Genomic DNA, 21,686 nt, shown 5'->3' on the forward strand with positions numbered 1-21,686 from the left:
ATGAATGCTATGTTAAATAGTTCAGGCTTACCCTCAAATATGTGGGGAGAAGCAATTCTATATGCTTGTTATATTCTAAATAGGATTCCTTTTAAATTTTTTGAACAAACACCATATGAACTTTGGAAGAATCATGTTCCTAGTTACAAATATATTAAAGTGTGGGGTGTCTTGCTAAAGTAGGATTACCTGAAACTAAGAAAAGAAAGTTAGGTCCTAAGACGACCGACTGTGTATTTATAGATTACGCATAAAACAGTGCGGCCTACAGGTTTCTAGTTTTAAAAACCAAGGATAATATTCTAGATCTTAATACAATTATAGAAGCTAGGGATGCAGAGTTCTTTGAGAACGTATTCCCTATGAAATTTAAATCTATAGGAATAGAGGAAGTCAATGAATCAGAAATTGCGTCTACTAGTAAAAATGCATTCGAGAAAGTAGTAGAAGAGATACAACCAAGAAAAAGTACTAGTGCTGGAAGAGAAACTAATTTAGGATATGGTTTTTTCACTTTCTTAGTAGAAGATGATCCTACAACCTATATAGAAGCAATTAACTCTCCAGATGCAACCTTTTGGAAGGAAGCAATAAATGATGAGTTAGAATCTATTATATCTAATAACACTTGAGAAATTGTAGACCTACCACCTGTAAATAAACCAATAGATTGTAAATGGGTGTTTAGAAAGAAACTAAAACCAGATAGGACTATTGATAAGTTTAAGGCTAGGTTGGTAGCGAAAGACTTTAAACAAAAAGAAGGAATAGATTACTTTGATACATACTCTCCTATAACTAGAATTACAACTATCAGGGTCTTAATGGCGATAGCCTCCATATATAAACTGGTGGTACACCAGATGGACGTTAAGATAGCTTTCCTAAATGGAGACTTAGAAGAAGAAATATATATGGAACAACCTGAGGGTTATAACATATCAGAAAAAGAAAATAAAGTATGTAGACTAATTAAATCATTATATGGTTTAAAATAGACTCCTAAATAATGGCATGAAAAATTTGATGGTATTTTAAAATCAAATGGTTATCATATAAATGATGTAGATAGATGTGTATATAGTAAAATTTCTTAAAATGAATATGTTATTATATGTCTTTATGTTGATGACATGCTCATTTTTGGAACTAATATTAAATTAGTTAATACAACTAAGAAATTCTTGTCATCTAAGTTTGACATGAAAGACTTACGAGAGGCTAGTGTAATCTTGGGTATTGAAGTAACCAGGAAAGATGGTGCTATTATATTATCACAATCTCATTATATTGAGAAAATATTGAGAAAGTTTAACCATTTTGACTGTTTACCTATCAGTACTCCTTATGATTATAGTGTGACTCTCATGAAAAATACAGAAAATAGTGTGTCTCAATTGGAGTATTCCAGAATAATTGGTAGCCTCATGTATCTAACAAACTGCACTAGACCAGACATAGCTTTTGCAGTATGAATGCTAAGTAGATATACACATAACCCTAGAAAAGAGCATTGGAATGCATTGTCTAGGATTTTGAGATACTTAAAAGGCAGTATAGCTTATGGTTTACATTATAATGGTTATCTTGTTATATTAGAAGGATATAGTGATGCTAACTGGATCAGTAATTTAGATGAGACAAAATCTACAAGTGGATATATCTTCACTTTGGGTAAAGGAGCAGTCTCTTGGAAGTCTACCAAGTAGACATGTATCGCTCGGTCGACTATGGAATCCGAGTTTATTACCTTAGAAAAGGCTGGATCAGAAGCCGAGTGACTTAGAAATCTCTTAGCTGATATACCATTGTGGCCAAAGCCTGTATCGGCTGTGTCTATTCATTGTGACTATCAAGCAGCTATAGCGAAAGTAAAGAGTAAAATATATAATGGAAAGAGCAGGCATGTTAGACTCAGACACAACATAGTGAAATACATGCTGCGTGATGGAGTCATATCTATTGACTTTGTGAGGTCAAAAAAGAATCTGGCAGATCCTTTGACTAAAGAACTATCTAAAAGGTTAATCAATGATACATCGAAGGGAATGGGGCTGAGCCTAATATATGAGCTGCCAGTGTTGGTAACCCAACCTATACAAGTGGAAAACCTATGAGATAGGTTCAATGGGTAAAAAATAAGACACAAGGTAGACGATTACACTGAGTTATATGAGCCCCTTCTATGGTGTACAGTGCGAGCAACAACACAGAAGGATGAGTTTTTAAAACTCTTAATGGATCCATAGCCATATATTTGGTGGTGTATACAGTTGCTGCATACACTTAATGGAATTCACCTATATGGGTGTGGAGGTGGAGGCCGCTTCCTATGAGAATCTAGGCGAATTATCTAGAGCACTTATGAAATTTAGGTAATAGTGTATGGCCGAAACGCACCGAACCACAGAATCACTTGCAGAGGAAGAATTGTGTGAGTGGCATGTACTTGCGATCTACATTAAAAGGATTCAGGTTCAAGACTATGGTGTCACCCGATTCCTGTAGACCTGTCTTGCTTACTCTAATGTCGGTTCAAGTCTATGGTGACACCGGCACCATTGCATAACTATTACGCTTTAATCCGAAAGAATTTTATTTTAAAACATGTGAGGGATTGTTATATTTTGTTTTAAAATAATATTAAAATTTTGAATTTTTAAATTTTCGGTGATTTCCAGACTTTTTGGCAGTATGAGCAACGTGGACGGTATCTTTACCATACATAGAGGCGTATTGGATCACTCAGGCCTTCCTGTCCGAGACTCCCCGATGGATGGAACCTGAATAGTTCTCCTGATGTGGCATTTTATGCAAGGAACCATTATCCAGTGATCCAGACCGTTTATCTCATGCTTCCTAGCGTATACCAATATATTCGCAAGTTAATGGTTCCAAACCCTCTTATAAAAGGACTACAGACGGTTAAAGAAAATTACAACAACAGCTCCAGTAAAAAGTCATTAATTGGATCGCTAGCATTTTCCAATCTCGAAAGTCTACAGGCATTCCCCATCTGCAGTAGCTCCCCATAAGATCAACGGTATGGATCAATGGAACATGGCCCACTTGTACGAAACTAGTGCATGAGGACAGTATTAGCGTGCATCATCATTCTGTTCCAAAATTTCACAACAAAATCTCCGTGGTAAGGTGTCAATGGGGATGGCTGGGTCAGGGCGTGTCATGAAAGCACTTCCGCCCTGCTATGTTTGCCTTGGGCATAAATAGTCCAGCTCGAGTCTAGCCAAGCATGCTTATGCTAGGCCTAACCTAAGCCTAGGTCCAACCGAATGGGTATGCTATGCCCGACCCATGTCCCCCGGACGGGCACAGAGTCAAGGTCCCCAAGGAGTATAAAGAAAAAAGCACAAGTTAAAGCCTGAGAAAAAAGAAGAAAAAAAAAACAAAAAGCAAAATAGCTAAAGAGAAAGAGTTGGGAGTTTTTAAAGAGAGATCGAGATCAGCAAATTGTTAGAGTTGAAGAGTGGGAAAGGCTGCCTTGAATATATATATATATATATACACACACACGTGTGTGTGTGTGTGTGTGTGTGTGTGTGTGTGTGTGTGAAATAGTGTTATAAGGTCGATATCATTGGAACTTTCCATGAGGTTGAGATGTGTAAGCCTCACCTTGATGTATGTCGAACATCAACATCATGTATTTTATGGGTCCCGTTTATGTTATGGGATATCCCAAAAATCATCAATATACCTAACTTAGGTGGGTTATACCATGAGTTTTGGATGCAAATGAAACTTGGCCTGACCCCTCATCCAAGTGGGAGACACATAATGGATGAATTGGATTTGTGAACCGCATATCGACGGGCCCAATAAATAATTATGAATGTTTTAATGGGAGGGTAACCCACCTTCTTATATTATAAGAAGGGGGTCAAGCTGCATTTGGTATGCCCGATTGAAAAAATTACTTTAGTTTTAAGCTCCAACCCAGCCCTCGGCCTAATATTCCAGCTCAAATTAGGACTATCAATGGACTGGGCTTAGGGCTATCAAAATCAAAATTTTAATTAGGTTCAGCTTGATGGCCCCGCCCAAAACAGTTCAAAATTTGGGCAGAGGCCAACCCTAGGCCGGGCCTGTTGACAGCCCTAGCTCAAATCCTGCCCAAAGTGGCTGAAGCTTAAAAGCCCAATGGGCCAGCCCAGACCGGCCCATTCACTACCCTGGTTTAGAAGAGACAAAAGACTTACCTAGGCTGATAAGTGTGAGACTTGATACGCAGGTAATAACTAATTGCGTACGTGGAAAATCGCGCGAACGAGATGCCTCGTAAACGGAAAGTTACATGGATCTTATTCCCTAACAAACTGCTTGGACAACTAAGTGGACGACGGTAAAGAGAACAAATGCCAACGGCCTTAATTAAATAAAACATTTCCCATTAATCTAAACGACGATCTGTCTACAGAAGGTCCTATATAAAGACCGGTTTATTTTATGCTGGTGTTTGCCACGTGTACAGTTTCTGAGCGCCAGCATATCAACCATCATACACTACCAGATATCAAATAACTGCCCAATCGCAAATGGTAGCCGGGAAGAGTTAGGAAAGCCGGATTGAAAACAGAGAGAGAGAGAGAGAGAGAGAGAGAGAGGAAAATGCAAGCTCAGATATCAAAGAAGGTCGCTCCTTCCTTTTCAAAAGCCGCTCTGAAATCTTTCTACCGTCGCTACAGAACGAAATCTGCTACTATTTCTACTCCGATACTCGGCCTCGACCTTCCCGACATATGGACTCCTCCAAGCTGTACTCGGCCGCTCCTCCCTAATCCAGGTGCTTAAGAAAGAAACTACTACCCTTGCCTATCCGTCTTTCTTTCTCTGAGGAACTAACACAAACACCTGACGAGCCTATATCCAAACTCCATTGCCGTTTTGTAATTATATCTACTGCACAGCCTGATTGAATTCCATACACTCTCTCCATTTTGAGAATTGGGTTGACAACGAAATGAAACATGGGTGCTTGAAAATCAATCAGTTTCTCTCTCACTCTTCTTCTTCTTCTTCTTCTTCTTCTGCTGCTGCTGATTATCTGAGGAATTAAGGCAAACACCTGACGAGCGAATGACCAAAATCTCCCTTCCATTAGCGTAATCAATATCTACACCCAGTCTCATTGATTTTTATAAACCCTTTCTTCATTTTGGGAATTGGAATACCACAAGATGGAAAATGGTTGCTTGGAAGTTGATCAGGTCAGGTTGTAGATTATCACTCCCTTTTTCTATCTAATTTCAGATTTCTGTAAGTCCTTTACACATCGTATCATATAATTGCTTTCTTTCTCTATTGAGATACAACTCATGCTACCATAGTTCTAACACTTGCTGACTCGACTGGAAATTCGGCCGAGTCAACTGGTCTGAGTGAGGTTTTGAGCAAAGTAACTGGGAACCCGCTCCTCAGAGTAACTCAGCTCTGATTTGACATGGATTGTTTAGTCGACTTGCTGATGCTTTATGCACAACGAAACTTGCTGAGATTTGAACTGAGTCACTCGTAAAGTATAAACTGCCTTCTTCTTCTTTTTATTTTTTTGTTCTTTTAAATAAAAATGAGGTTGGGAGTTTTGAGCTCATGACCTTTGTGAGAAAAGGGAAGGCCTCTAACTAACACACCGGCGTTGTGCAATTGTCTCTTTTAGGTTGCGTTTGGATGCCTGTAAATTCTTTAAGACTTGTTTGGCTGGGTGTAATTACTGGTAAATGGTAGTAAAAGCATAATAATGAGAAGTTTTCACTGTTTGGCAAGAGGAGGTGTTTTAACCTAAAAGACCAAGGTGTACCGTTGCGGTAACAGTGGGTGTAATGATGCCCACTGTTACCAATATGGCTACGGGGCCATAACGGCCGATACGCCCCCTGTAACGGTCAGAATTTTTTTGTTCTACAAAAAATTAAAAAAAAATATATATTAAATTCAGAAAATTCTAAATATTCCAAATATGCATTCATTTATAATTTTAAACGTGTTTATGGTAGTGTAACAGTCCACTCTTTGGTGTGAAAGCTATATCGGGTGATTTGATGAATTTATGAACTTGACAACCTGGAATTGATCGCAAACTCATATATTTAATTTTCTAACTATCTAATACTAATGACAGATATATTAGAATGAATTTAATATTAAAATATCTCACATTTTTAGGTGTTTCCTATTATTTTTCATAATTTACTCTACAATTCTACAGTACATACCTGTCCTTGAGGAGTGTGAAGTGAGGACTTATATAAATTACAATGTTTACTTTATTCTATTTAAAGTCTTAAACATGCTAGAGATTTCTCCTCTCTTATAATTCCCGTCCTGTTATCCTTAAGATATAAAAGTAAAAAATTTTTAATAGTGTTTAATTTACTCCCTTGCAACTTGATTAAGAATTACTTGATTGGTTGTCAAGAGAGCTATTTTAAGCACAATTTCGGCAGTGTTAATGAATGTGTGGTTAATGGGTTTAGAAATACTTACCTTAAATGTAAATAATGTTTTAAAAAATATACTTACCTTAATAAAACTCTCTAGTCACCGCTAAAATGAAAATCTGCTTTGCTATGGTTGCTCGACCGCCACGTTCTCGTCATCATCAGGTTGTGGGTGTGGAGTAGGTGCTACATATCCATAATATCCAACACCAAAGGGAAATATCAAGTCAATAAAACCAGAGGACGACTAATCTTAATTAGGCAACAACTCTGACCCCGAGTAAGGATATGCACCAATGCTCATCGAATAGTTATATTGGTGCTCATACTTGGGCTGCTATGGATAACTTGGATTTGGATTTGTATCTGGATATCTCTAATCATATGGAACATATCGATCAGGACTACTCCAACATGAATGTAATGGAATAGCCTCCATATAATCTTATCGGCCATAAGAATATCCATAATGCTTGAGACCATAAGCCTGTTGCTGATGTTTTGAACCTCTCGTCGGTGCACCACTGGAGCCAACCTCCTCTCATTGTATATAGCGGGACTCAGTAGACTCATAAGTCTGACCTCACGTACTCTGTTAATGCTCATCGACCTCGCAATCTGTAGACGGCTGTATGCTGGTGTGTCGAGCAACACTAGAAGCGGGATTAACATCAGGTGCATCATCACCATCACTACCATGATCATTTGTCTCGGTCTCGCTACTACTATTGCTCGTACTCTTCCACTGAGCTGGACTTTGCATGAAATCTACCCATCTTTATATGTCCAACACAAATGCATGACTCTCTTGTTGCGCCTTGCATATTATTGGGTCATCCACTTCCAATTTTTTACTATTTTATTCTATTTGTTTTTCTCTTGCTTCCAACCAAGGTAGAAGCAGTTCGTCATCCTCATAAATATTGTCTAAGTTTATTGGACAATAGTCTGTGTCACTGGCGGCTGCTGCAATAATGCTCCTATGATGTCGCCGCATTCTTAGCCTCATGTTGTAGTGCATGAAAGAAAGTCTATCCAACGTCCTAGTTTGTAATATATTCATATTTTTCAAATGAATAAGTGCAAAACAACTCCAGTTCCTTCGCAGTTAGAGGAAGATGTTATCTAGCTCAAAACTCTTACTGCAAGTTTTTGGAAAGGCTTCTCACTCTCTCTGAAATTCATCCGCCATTTAGCAGATGACAACCTAGATAGTACATGTTGTGCACAAGTATTTCCAAAGCTACCCTGACAATTTCCATATGTATCTAATTCATTCAACGGCTTTATTTGATTATTTAAGTGAGGCTCTAATCTCTTTATCACATTCTTTAGCCCGACACGAACATCATCATCCGCAACAAATGATTGGGCATATCTATATCTAGGATTTAGATAGTAATCTGCTGCATAAAGTTTGTGATGGAGTTGTCTTGTTTATCTCTTTTCTCCTTTCGATCATCCTCTAGTAGACCTCCCAGTTTGAACAATCACCTTGAATTGCCTTTAAGATCTTTTGGAGACTCTTCCAATATTTGTTGTCCCTTATGGTCTTCACAACCTCAATCGGTGTCCCTGATGTCTTCTTTCCATGTTTTGTGTTAAGCCAATGTTGAGAATCGAACATCTCATTCAACTCTCCTTTTTGTTGGTACAAACTCTCCAAGATTATAAAATTAGTTACAAATTTAGTTGCTGCACGCCTAAGCAACTCTATTCCCTTCATAAACCTCCTCATTATTGCAACTACTTGATTATGATTGTAAATAAATGTCGTCACTTCTCTTGCCCTTTCGACCATTTCCTTTATATTCTTTTTTTTCCCAATATCTTCCAATATAAGATCAATACAGTGGGCAGCACATGGTGACCAAAATATATGTGATCTCTTTATCATCAACTTTTGTCTTGCAGCCTTGTATGTTGCTTTGTTATCTATAACAATCTGCACCATATTCTCCTCTTCATTCTCATCCACCATTTTATCTATTAGGGAAAAGATATAAGCAACATTTTTTCTTTCATCCGATGCATCAATTGACTATGGTACATTGTTCCCAAGTGGCAATACATCATAAAGTTGATCATGCTACGTCTGGTTGGGCCATTCCAATCATCACATATGACCGTGCATCCTTTGGCCTCCCATATGAGTTTAAAGGTAGCCATGCATGATTTCACATCCGCATGCTCTGCATTTGTTTATTTTTACCTAATCTCCCTAGCTGTAGGAGCTTTAATTCATTCACCTACTTTTGTTGCTGCATCAATTACCACATGCTAATATGGAAAATTGGCTGCATTAGGGGGTTTGTTGGCATGTATAAATAACTTTGCCGCTGCCCTACCTAGCTTCTTAATGGAAGTTTTACTTCATATTTGTTTAGTTGATTTTTTTCTTAAATAGGATCGGATCAATAGAGGGTCTCCTTGACTCATCTTCTTCCACATCTACATCCACATGGGCATTACGTGAAGATGCCTTTCGTCGACTGCCAAACATATGTTGTAATCTACCCAACCTATCCCCACTTACAGCTGCCGTCACACTACTAGTTGCACTGCCCCACCTGTATCACGTATAGATCCCCTGCCAAACATGCACCGACGTTCTTCTTCATGAGCAAGGTGCACGCTCTATCTTCTAGCTATAGTTATTTTTTGATCTAAATCTTCATCAAAATCAATGATTTCTTCATCATGAACGCCCATATATTCAGGACCAAACACCTCTTGTCGGGCCGCTTCCAAAATCGCATATTTTTTCTTCTGCATAGCAACTCGTTTTCCTTTCGATTAATCCAAACTGGCTTGCATCAAAATCATTATATCTTTTGGCACTTTGGTACATCTTGCAACTTGACCCTTTCGATGTACCAAATGTTGTTGAAGTCGTGTAATTCCACCAATTATTAGTCTATCATAATAGTCGCACTTCATTTGGTACCCACCACCACATACCCTCTGACAATGTTGTTATCCAATATCCTCACCTCCATGTTAGCTAATCGTTTTCTTATATAGATATGACATATGTGAGAGTTTACTCAATTCTCTATGTCTAAATACAATTTTTATAAGAGAATTAATTAATTAAATCTCAAAACTTGTAAATAGATTAATGAAATAATGTTCTAACTTCTTCTAAATCTAATCGATAAAAAAGAAATTAAGTACTAAACCCTATGATTACGAAGCTCCAAAACCTATCCAAAATAAAAAAAATATATAAATATACAATCACTAATTTGAAAAAAAGAAGAAGACTGAATCAATAATGACAATATGGCACTCAAGCACATCATGTCATCTTATATTAATACAACATTCTTCTTCAATCATCAAATAAGAAAAAAAGACATACTTTTCTTAATTTTTAAAAATAAGCAGAAAATAGTCCATAAATACATAAAAAAACCAAAAAAAAAAAAAAAAACTAAATCAATTGCATAATCCGTAAAAAGAACAATTATATGTTTTATTATCATTAACACATCATATTCAACCGTTAAAACAAAAAAAAGAGTGAAATTTTTTTCCTAATTTTTAAAAATAGGTTGAAAATAGTGAAAGAATATAAAAAAAGAAAAAAAAAAACCCAAATCAATTGCATAATCTGTAAAAAGAACATTTATATGTTCTATTATTATCAACACATCATATCCAACCATTAAAATAGAAAAAAGATTGATTTTTTTTTCCTAATTTAAAAAAATAGGCTGAAAATAGTTTGAAATTTTTTAAAAATCCAAAAAATACCAAATCATTTGCGTAATCTGTAAAAAAGAACATTTATATATATTCTACTATCATTAACATATCATATTCAATCATTAAAATAGGAAAAGATTGAACAAAATTAGATTTTTCGTAATTTTTAAAAATAGGCCAAAAATAGTCCGTAAATACAAAAAAAATACCAAATCAATTGCTTAATCTGTAAAAATAACATTTATATGTTCTACTATCATTAACACATAATATTCAACCATTAAAACAGAAAAATATTGAAAAAATAATATTTTGTCATAATTTCTAAAAATTGACCGAAAATAGTCCCGGAAAAAAAGAAGAAAATCAGTTGCATAATCTTTAAAATGCACTTTCATACGTTCTAATTTGAATAACGCATCATATTAAACCATAACAACATAGATTAGAAAAAAATTGTATAAATACCTATTTTTGAAGATTTTTTGGAAAATGGCCCACGGAGCTTCGATTCAATAAAATCTTTCAAATAACTTGTTTTGATCCTCAAATACAAGCTGAGAGTGGTCGGAATTTACAGTAGAATAGTTTATGAAAGAATTTGGAAGAGAAAAGTGCCTAAAAATGAGAAAAATCACAACATAAAAAGATGATAAAACTAGCTGTTTTTTTTTTTTTTTTTTTTTAATTTTTTAAATTTTAAAAAATTAAATTAATTTTTATTTATTTATTTACTGTTACGCCTTGACTATTATGGGGAAGTAATGGCTGTCATGGAGCATAACGGCCGTTACGGCTCCCATAACGGCCGATCCAAGCAAACAATTGGGGGGTCACCGTTCGATTCTCGTATAGCGTAACGGACTCAACCATTACGGTTGATACGTAACCGATTTGGTACACCCTATGAAAGACATCAAAACTCATGTAGTTTTTTTGCCAAACCAAAATTTTATGGGCCCCACCATAATGTTTGTATTTTATCCACGTTGTCCATTCATTTAGATAGATCATTTTGGGGCATGAGCCCAAAAATGAGGCAGATCCAAAGCTCAAGTGGACCACACTGTAGAAAACAGTGGGAATTGAATGCCAACAATTGAAAGCTTCTTGGGCGCTATAGAAGTTTTGGATCAAGCTGATATTTATGTTTTCCATCCATGTCTTTGTGACCTTATGAACAGACAGTGTTTCAATAGCGCCCGTAGCGCTATGTAGCATCCCAAATAGTGTAAATCCCCTGTAGTGTACGCTACAGGGGTTGTAGTATACGCTACAACTATGTAGCACGTAGCGTCTGTAGCATAAGCTATAATGTATTTTTTTTACTATTTATTATTATTATTATTATTATTATTTTTTTTTTTTTTTTTTCACTTTTTCTTTGTTTCTAATGTTGAGGAATGTGACACTTGTATTATACTTGATACTTTTAACCTATGAGATTTTTATTTCTTTTCATAATCGTGACTCGTGGTTTCAAGTAGACATTATTATTTAAAGTGGTTTGCTTAGAAAGTTGTTGATGTGATAATTATTTGATTTGGCTTATATATGTGGATTGGCTTTTGATAAATGATAACTAATAACTTTTTTGAACATGCTTATAATTGATAAAATGAATCATCTTTTAGGCATTTATATATATATATATATATATATATATATATATATATATATATATATATATATATATATATATATTCACTATTTATTATATTTGTCCTATTTTTAAATTAAAAATAGAAGTATCATGTAGCTTACTCTACACGCTACGTATTTACACTACATGCTATAGAGGGTTGAGGCTACGCATCACGCTACCGCTATTGAAAACATTGTGAACAGATTGGACTTCCAATAAACGTCATGGTGAGCCCTACATAGGTTTCAACTGTGGGCATCATATTCCCGTTGCTTCCTGTGATTTGGTCCACTTGATCTTTGGATCTCCCTCATTTTTTGGGTTCATGCCCTAAAATGATATGGCAAAATGAATGGACGATGTGGATAAAACACATACATCATGGTGGGGCCCACAATGTTTTGCCATGTAAACACGGTATAGTCATCACGTTAGCTGAGACGCATTTGAGACATCGTACATTACTGCAAGGAATAACAAGGTAAGTAATTATTACCCATTTACATCTATTTACAGGGAATTGCAACAAATCAAACATCCCCTTAAGTTGTAAGTGACTTATGGGGTAAGTCACTTATAGGTGAAAGTCACTTATTGTTACAGTTTACAGGTAAGTTTTTTGCCCCAAACACCACCAGTACTTACTTGTAAGTCACTTGCATTTTACAGAAGTTTCAAACATCCAAATAACCCCTTAGCTATTTTATAATTCTCAACAATTTTTGACTGGTAACGGGAACTTTACTAAAACTAGGCAAAAGAGGTGGAAGGTCCAAACTAAGATTACATGGTAGATGATGAGGAATCATCCATGGATGCAAAATTATAGCTCTGCATAAGAGACCCTTAATTCTTCCATGTTACAACCTCAAATTCATCTATTCCAATTGCCCAGTCCACTACCTTCCTCAATCTGCAAAAATCCCTTTTGGCCCTTCCATTTTTTAAATTATTATTATTATTATTATTATTATTATTATTATTAAAAGTCCGATTACTTCTTTCTAAGTGACCCTAGGCTTCCTTTCAAAAAGGAAAAAAACCACCTACAAACTCACTATTAAGGCATCATTCGAAGCGCTTGCTTTTTCCTATTAGGGATCCCACAATACTAATTAAGCATGCTGTGCCATAAAGGCCGTTATGGGCCATAAAGGCCATTACCATGGTTCAGAATGACAGTATCGGCCCCACAGAAAAATGATATGATAAGGTGTCGCGTGCGGAATCGGGCCCGTATCGGCCAATTATTATTTTTTTTTAAAGCAAAAAAATATGAAAAAATATCAGAAAATAGGGAAAAAAAAAAAGAGATATTCATGAATCTATCATTTTTTTATTTTTTTATTTTTTCTGTATTTTGACCATGTATTCAATGGTGTATTAGAGCATTCTTTGGTAAGAATGCTATCCCGGCAAGTTGACCTACTGTATCTGTAACTTCTAGTGTTGATTTTTTATTTTATTTTATTTATTTTTTATTTTTTAATATATGAACTGATGATATATGTCATAAATTGATATCATATATTGCTAATAGTCTAATATGTCTAAGAAGTATCACTACTCATTAGTCTAATTACTAGTATGTGCTTGCTTGGAGAATGCGTATGACAAGTGTATGTAACAATATAAGTATAGAAATACTTAATTCTTACCAGTTCCTTAAATGTGAATAATCTTTGAAAAAAACATTACTCTTAAGTCTTAATAAAAACTCACCAATCACCTCACTACCAAAATGAAAATCTGGTTGGTAGTGGTTGCTTGACCTCCACGTCCTCGTCATCATCTGACTGCGCCAGTTGCTGTGCAAGAGGTGCCGCTGCTGCATATCCATAATAACTAGAGCCGGATGGAAAGAGTGTTCATAACCCAAAGTGTATGGTTGTGCTTTCATAATTTCTTAGACTTTTTTCCAATACTTGTCTCTTATAATTGTGCACATCTCTACAGGCGTGTCTCTCGTATTTTGTCTATACTTTAAGTTGAGCCATTGTTGAGATGCAACCATCTCGCTAAGTGCCCCTCTATGATTGTACATCTCCATGGCTATGAAATTTGTGGCGAATTTAGTCACTCCTCAACAACTCTCGCCCGCCTGTGAATTTCTTCACGAGAGCAATTATCCAATTGTGATTGTAAAATTATTTCATGATTAATCTTGCCTTTTCAACCAGTATCAACACATTAGGCTTCTTCCCAATATCCATATCAATGCAGTGTGCTGCACAAGGTGACCAAAACAGATGAGGCCTCTTTGCCATAAGATGTCTTCCTGCTAGTTTATATGATGCCTCATTATCAGTGACAATCTGCACCACATTACTCTCCAATTTCTTTTACCATTTTATCCATTAGTCCAAATATATACTTAGCATTTTTCACTTCATCGGATGAATCGATGGCTCTAATAAAGATTCTACCCAAGTGGGAGTAGATTATGAAATTTATCATACTCAATCTGGTTGGGCCAGTCCAACAATCACACATGATTGTGCATCATCTACTTGCTCATATGCTTCTAAATGATTGTACATAAGTCCACAGTTCCTGGTACACTTCATTTGAATACTTCAAATTTATGTCATAAGAACTGGGCGCTTTAATCGCAGGCCCTACATCAGCTCCTGCATCTACAAACACCTGAAAGTATGGGCAATCGACAATATATGGAGGAATACTATTTTGCAAGAACAACTTTGCAGCCTTCTTTTCAAGATCATCCACTATTTACTTTGACCATATCTGTTTCGATTTCTTTTGCTTGCTAGTAGCCTTTCTAAACATTGTTTCATCACCAGGAAGTGCTTGTGGCTTCCTCTCGTCATCAAGATTATGAATATGGGGAGGGGGTTGGGCTGAGAAGGTTGTGGCTTTTGTCGTCGTGTGCTAAAGGCATGACGTAACCCCGCCCCTAGTGCCCCCCAAATAATCCTCTGTTGTCATGCCCACTACCACTACCACTCCCCTCGCCCACATCCCAAACCGAACCAGTCCTCACAAACATTTGACGCCACTCCTCCTGTTGAGATCGTAAACTTTCCCTCCTCGCAATCGCAACCTCTCTATCTGAATCCTCCCCTAACTTAATGTTCTTATCAGGCAGCAGCGTAGGATCCCCAAACACCTGTACTCTACATGCATCAAGCGTAGTCTTCTTATTTTTCTCCCTCATCTCCTTTTTACCTTTAATTTCTTCTAAGTTTTTTTCATCTCTTCCCTTACTGGCTGAGGGACACTTGGACACCCTGAAACATGATCCTGTTGATGGGCCAAGTGTTGTTTTATTCGGGTTACGCCCCCACTCACACTTCTACTGCAAAACTTGCTCATTTTTTGTTATTTACTCCCACCTATCTTTACTCCCTTCTTCCACCCTACATCTTCATTTTCATTTCCAGCCATCTCAACAAATACAATTATACAACAATGGCTGCTCTACAGTCTGCACAAGCCACAAAGCCACAAATACCACAAATAGTAAAGAAAATGTATTATCAATTTGCATCATTAACTAAGAAACTAAGCATATGAAATTGAAATTGAAGCAACTTAATTTGCATCAATTTGCATCTCCCTAGACATGCATTATATATATATATATATATATATAAAATTGAAATTAAAGAAACTAAATATGATATTTGAACAAAAAAAACCCAACAAATTAATCGGATCTAATAAAAAAACAACCGAAAAAAACCAAAAACAATAAATTAGCCCCCCTCCCCAAAGCAATATATTTGAAAAAGAAAACATTTTCTGGAAATTTCAGAAATTTTGAGATTCCCAATTTTTTATATATCAAATCTGATGTGTAGATCTGATAAAAAAATGCATCCCCTCTCCAGATCTATGATTAGATTTTTTTAAAAATTACAAAAATTCTGGAATTTACAGATTTTTAGACAGATTTAATATATATATATATATATATATATATATATATATATATATATATATATATATATATATATTCCGAGGTGGGGGAAATGGGTTGCCTCTACAGATTGAGATTAGATTAAAGAAAGCTATTTTCGAAGAATATTCAAAAATCAGGCATAAATGCAAGAAAAAGCCCCCCAAAATGCTAAAAAAGATATTCAAATTTGGTAGTTTTTTTGTTGATCTAGGAGTATAATAAACATAAATATACAACAAGGATCGACAAAAAAAAATGGATTTTTTAAACGTCTTTTCCAATTTTTTGAAAACCAGCCCCAAACTGTTTTGATCCTTCAAATCAGCTGAAATATGATGTTTTGATTTTCCAAGTTGCTATTAATGGCACCGAAAATCCCTTTAGGTTGATGTATTTGAAAGCTTGGAGGATAAATGAGGGAGAGAGATCGAAAAGGGGGAAAGAAAGGGGCGTTTTGGCCCTTTTTATACTCGTATCGGTTAGACTGATATGGGTACAGAATATCGGCACCGATACAACCTGTATCAGCTGATACGACCCAATATAGGACAACGGATACCGATACGGGCGATATATGCCCGTATTACGTATTGTATCAAGCCAATACGGATACCGTACACTCGTATTGGCCAATACGATACCGTTTTTCAGATCTATGGCCATTACGTAAAGGTAACAGTGACAACCATTACACATTGCGGGGTCGTAAAGTCCATAACGTCTGTTATGGAAAAAAACCCATAAAGGTCATTATAACCCTCATAACGGCCCGTTACTCCTTCCCATAAAGGCCCTAATGGCCCCATAACGGGGCTGAGACAGGTTTTTTGGATTTTGTTTCAATAATAATTATAAAGAGACTGTAATGGCTGCTATGGCCCCTATAACGACCGTTACACCCGTATTGCAAAGGTGACGGTGGTGGCCGTTACATCCACCATTATCGTTATGGAATACCTTGCACTTAAGGAAGAACTAAAAAAACCGGTTGGGACATAACCCAAGTTGTATTTAAGCATGCAAAAAAAAAAAAAAAAAAAAAAACCTTCAAAGCTCTTAGCCACAAATAGATAGTGGATAAAAAGATGATTCACTAGTTTGTATTACTCATGCATAGATGTGTAAACAAAGAAAAAACGATGAAGGCTTTCGGGAAAATGATTCTCCTTTACTTTTCTGTGTATTTGAGACAACTCTGAAGGGTTGAATATATAGAGCTTTACAACGACTTTACAAGGTAAAATGATAAATACTAAATCTTCTACTTATACATCGTCTATCTATAGAATCGGCTATACAAGGCATGTGGCTTGTCTAACATCCCCCCTCGAACTAATGCTGGTCATCGATAAGTAATAGTTTGCTAATTAGAAATGAGTGTCGTGCAGAGTTAAGGGACTTCGTGAGAATGTTTGCAATCTGATCATGGGATGCGACATGTGGTAGCGAAATGAGCCGAGACTGAAACTTCTCGCAGATGAAGTGACAGTCAACTTCAATATGCTTTGTCCGTTCATGGAAAACCGGATTAGAGGCAATCTGAATGGCACTCAGATTATCTACATGGAGTAGCGTAGGATCTTGTAGATGAACGCCCAAGTCAGAAAGAAGTCCACGTAACCAGATAATCTCACTACAAGCAGCTGACATTGCTCTATACTTGGCTTTTGTGCTTGATTTGGAAACAGTGGCTTGCTTCTTACGCTTCCAAGAGATGAAAGAAGTGCCAAGAAAAACACAGTAGCCAGTGGTAGATTTGCGTGTGAGAGTACAACCGGCCCAGTCAACATCTGAATAAGCACGAAGGTCTAGAGGGGCCATGGATGAGAAGAATAGAGATCGATACAGAGTACCACGTAGGTACCGTACGATGCGCAATACTGCAGTCATATGGAGAGTCCGAGGAGCAGAAACAAATTGCCTGACAACTTAGACCGTACAGGCAATATCAGGGCGAGTCATTGTTAAGTAAACCAGACTCCCAACCAAACGACAGTATAATGTGGGATCCTCAAGGAGTTCACCATCGTCACGGCCATATTGAACGTTAAGTTCCAAGGGAGTTTGAACTGTCTTCTTATTCGTTAATGAGGCCAAGGTAAGAAGATCCTTGGTATATTTATGCTGGCCGAGCAGGATTCCACGTATAGAACGTGAAAATTCAAGTCTAAGAAAGTAAGTCAGATGTCCTAGGTCCTTCATCTTGAAGGATGACTTCAGAACTTCCTTTAATGCCGAGATGCCAGTATCATCGATACTAGTCAGAAGTAGGTCATCAACATATACGAGAACAATGACGATTTCATGCTCAGTGGTGCACAAGAATAAAGATGGATCATGACCACTTTGAGTAAAGCCAGCTCCTGTAACAACATCATGAAATCGTTGGAACCATGCCCCCGAGGGGCCTGTTTGAGATCGTATAAAGCTTTCTTCAGGCGACAGACTTTATTGGCAGGGATTAAAGATCCAGGAGGAGGTTTCAAATATACTGTTTCTTGGATGTCTCCATGAAGAAAAGCATTTTTCACGTCCATCTGAGTGAATGGCCAAGAGCGAACTGATGATACTGCCAGAAGAGTGCGAACAGTTTTCATCTTGGCCATAGGAGCGAATGTCTCATCATAATCAATTCCGTGTTCTTGTTTGTATCCCTGAGTGACAAGCCGAGCTTTGTATCGATCCAATGATCCGTCAGACTTGAGCTTCACAGAATAAATTCATTTACTGCCAATTAATTGTTGGTCAGTAGGTCAAGTAACAATGTCCCACGTATGGTTATCATCCAATGCGGCAAGTTCTTCTGCCATAGCCTTCTTCCAACAATCATGACTGACTGCCTGATGGTATGAAGTAGGAATAGATACAGTATCCAGGGTAGTATTCATGATAGACATAGAGTATATCAAGTGATCAGGCTGTCAATGTACACGAGTGGAATGACGTACCAAGATAGGATCAGGATCGGTTACCGGTACAGTAGGGAGAGTAGTAGGTGATAGATCTGTTCGTGGTTGTTGTGAATAAACCTGCAATTGACAAGGAGGTGTACTCGAGGCAACCGGAATGTCAGGAAAAATAGTAAGACCAGGAGAATCTGGTGTGGGTGAAGGAGGAACAGATGAATGGAAGGGAATATGCTCAAGAAAAACAACATGTCTTGATACCCGTACAAGACGAGAGATCAGATCATAGTAACGAAAACCCTTTTGAGTTTCTACAAATCCCAAGTACATACATTTGACTGATTTTGGGGAAAGTTTGTTACGTTCACGTGATGCCAGATAAACATAACATACACAACCAAAAACACAAAATGTGAAATATTTAGGAAATGAACCAGTAAGAACAAAGTAGAGAGATTTACTATTCAGGACTGTGGTTGGCAACCGATTAATCAAGTAGACTGAATGCATCATAGCTTTCGCCCAGAAAGAACGAGGAATACTCATAGCTGTCATTAAGGTATTGACAGTTTCAACAATATGGCGATTTTTTCGTTCAGCCACCCCATTTTGTTGTAGAGTATCAGAACAGGTGGTCTGATGATTAATCCCATGACCCTGAAGATATGTATGAAAATTTGTGGAGATATACTCTCCCCCTGAGTCAGAGTGGAGAGTTTGAATTTTTACGCGAAATTGAGTGTCCACCATAGAATGAAATATTTTGAATTTTTCAAAAACCTGTGACTTAGAGTGCGGAAAGTAAATCCAGGTGTAACGGGTGAAATCATCAATGAATATAATATAATATCGTAGTCCAGAGAGACATAATTGGGGAGGGGCCTCAGACATCCGTATGCACCGGTTCAAACATAGATGATGATTTTGTAGTACTTACAGGAAAGAGAATACACTTACTTTTTGAAAGGCAACAGGAAGAACAAGAATAATTCAAATTACTTTTATTAAGATAAATACTCTAACATGCCAGAAGAAAAGAGCTGAATCAAATGATCAGAATGTGGATGACCCAGGCAAAAGTGCCAGAGTTTCCATATTTTATTTGCTGAACAAATATCTGAGGAAGAGGGAGAAAAGAAACAACGAGTTGGAGTAACGGATGGGTGAAAGTCCAACACTTACAAACATCCATGCTGCCTACCCTTCCCAAGTACCTTCTCTATTACCAGATCCTGCACAAAATAATAATTTGGAAGAAATATGACTAAGCAGTTATTGGATGTAAGTTGACCAATAGAAATTATATTTGAGGAGAGTTTAGGGACATGAAACACATCACGAAGGGTAAACTTGCGATGGTTAGAAGGAGAGAAAGTTAATGAACCAACGGACTGAATGGGTAGTTTAATGCTATCCACAGTAGAAATAGCCTGATTGCCAGTGTAGGGACGAATATCGCGAAGATGTGATACATCATTAGTCATATGATTGGAAGCACCGGAATCGAAGAACCATGGAGAAGATGAGGTTATACCTGACATACCGACAGTAGAAAGGGCTGCACGATTTGCTGGAGCATTGTAGGAGTCAAAGGTGAGGAAAAACCTTCAACAAAACCAGTGGATGCAGTATCACTAACAAAAGGCTCAGAAGAAGTAGGTGCAGAAGTAGCAGAAAGAGCACGATCAATGCCAAGACCTCGACCCCCACGTCCATGGCCGAATGAGGATGCATAAGCACATGAATGATAGTCTTGAATACCATGACCAGTCCTTCGACAATAGTGCACCAATCTTTGCACTGAGTGACGACATGCCCCACTTTGTTACAGCCGTGACAAGTTAAAGGAGTGGAACCACGGTTTGGTACAGAGGTGGATACAACAAGTGCCAGGTCAGATGGTCCTTGAGATGTCCCCTGAGAGAGGACTTGCAGTTGTTGTTCCTCGGCTAATAAATCATTAATAACCAAATTCATTGAAGGAGTTGGGCTACGATTCAGGAGAGCAGCCCTGCAATGCTCAAATTCCGGACGCAGTTTCATAAGAAACTGTCTAACTTGCGTACTCTCGCGCATTGTGTGGAATATTTTAAAGTCATTTGGGAATTCTGGATCCATCATAGCCATCTCTGTCCAAATTGTAACCATTGTAGAGTAGAAAGTTTGAATACTTTTGTCACCCTGAATAAGGTGAACCAGATCTTATTCCAGGCATTATAACCTAGCCGCATTACTCTGTTGATATATTGTCTGGAGATGCTCCCACATAGCCTTGGTAGTGCGATGTGGTATAAGGCTAACAGCTATTGATTAATCGACCGAATCGAGAATCCAGGTAATAATCCGTCCATTTTTCATTTCCCACTTAGCCATTCTGTCGGCATCGGTGGAAGCGGGGACAGTAACAGATTCATCAATCAGTCCCTACTAACTACGACCCTTGAGAAAACTTTGAAAGTGAATGGCCCATAGATTGTCGTTGGTGCCATCGAAACTACATCGTGGGGCCTCTGTACGGGAGTCTTTATCCATAGATAGGAAGAGATAAGAACGATGTTAAAGAAGAAAGTACCTTGTAGCCCCAGATCAGAACAGTAACCAGCAAAAGACAGAGACAGTAGTAGATCAGAACAGCAGACAACAACAGATCAACAGGGATTGGATGCAACAGTAGACAACAACAGATCAACAGATTAGGACATGCAGCAGTTGGTGTAGCAGTAGGGATCGGCTGGGATGTGTGCAGAGAGGTGCTCAAGGACGTGCGTGCGCAGGTGTGTGCACAGGGTCATGCGCAGGGGCGTGTGCACAGGCCTGGGGAAGATCGGACGTGCTTGGGGAGGGTCGGATCTGACAGGGGAGGAGCCAGATCTGACAGGGGAGGGCTAGATCTGACAGACGGTGGTGTTGGTGATGAAGAAGATGCCAAATTAGGATCGGTATTTCTCTAATACCATGTAAACAAAGAGAAAACGATGAAAGCTTTCAGGAAAATGATTCTCCTTTGCTTTCCTATGTATTTGAGACAACCTTGAAGGGTT

General features: G+C 37.5%; 1 protein-coding gene across 4 annotated transcripts in view; it reads left to right on the forward strand.

Moving 5' to 3' along the window:
* Positions 1-4,601: 4,601 nt before the first annotated feature.
* LOC131223735 (bifunctional protein FolD 4, chloroplastic) overlaps positions 4,602-21,686 on the forward strand; it is a 32,267-nt gene continuing 15,182 nt past the window's right edge. For 3 of the 4 annotated variants that reach the window (XM_058219224.1, XM_058219226.1, XM_058219225.1), the window contains exon 1: positions 4,602-4,804. In XM_058219224.1, coding sequence (XP_058075207.1) covers positions 4,630-4,804 — 175 coding nt within the window. In that variant the 5' untranslated portion in view covers positions 4,602-4,629. The remainder of the gene's footprint in view (positions 4,805-21,686) is intronic. The other variant, XM_058219227.1, reaches the window with a different exon arrangement.

The sequence above is a fragment of the Magnolia sinica genome, chromosome 13, assembly GCF_029962835.1.
Source record: "Magnolia sinica isolate HGM2019 chromosome 13, MsV1, whole genome shotgun sequence".
Classification (NCBI taxonomy): Eukaryota; Viridiplantae; Streptophyta; class Magnoliopsida; order Magnoliales; family Magnoliaceae; genus Magnolia; species Magnolia sinica.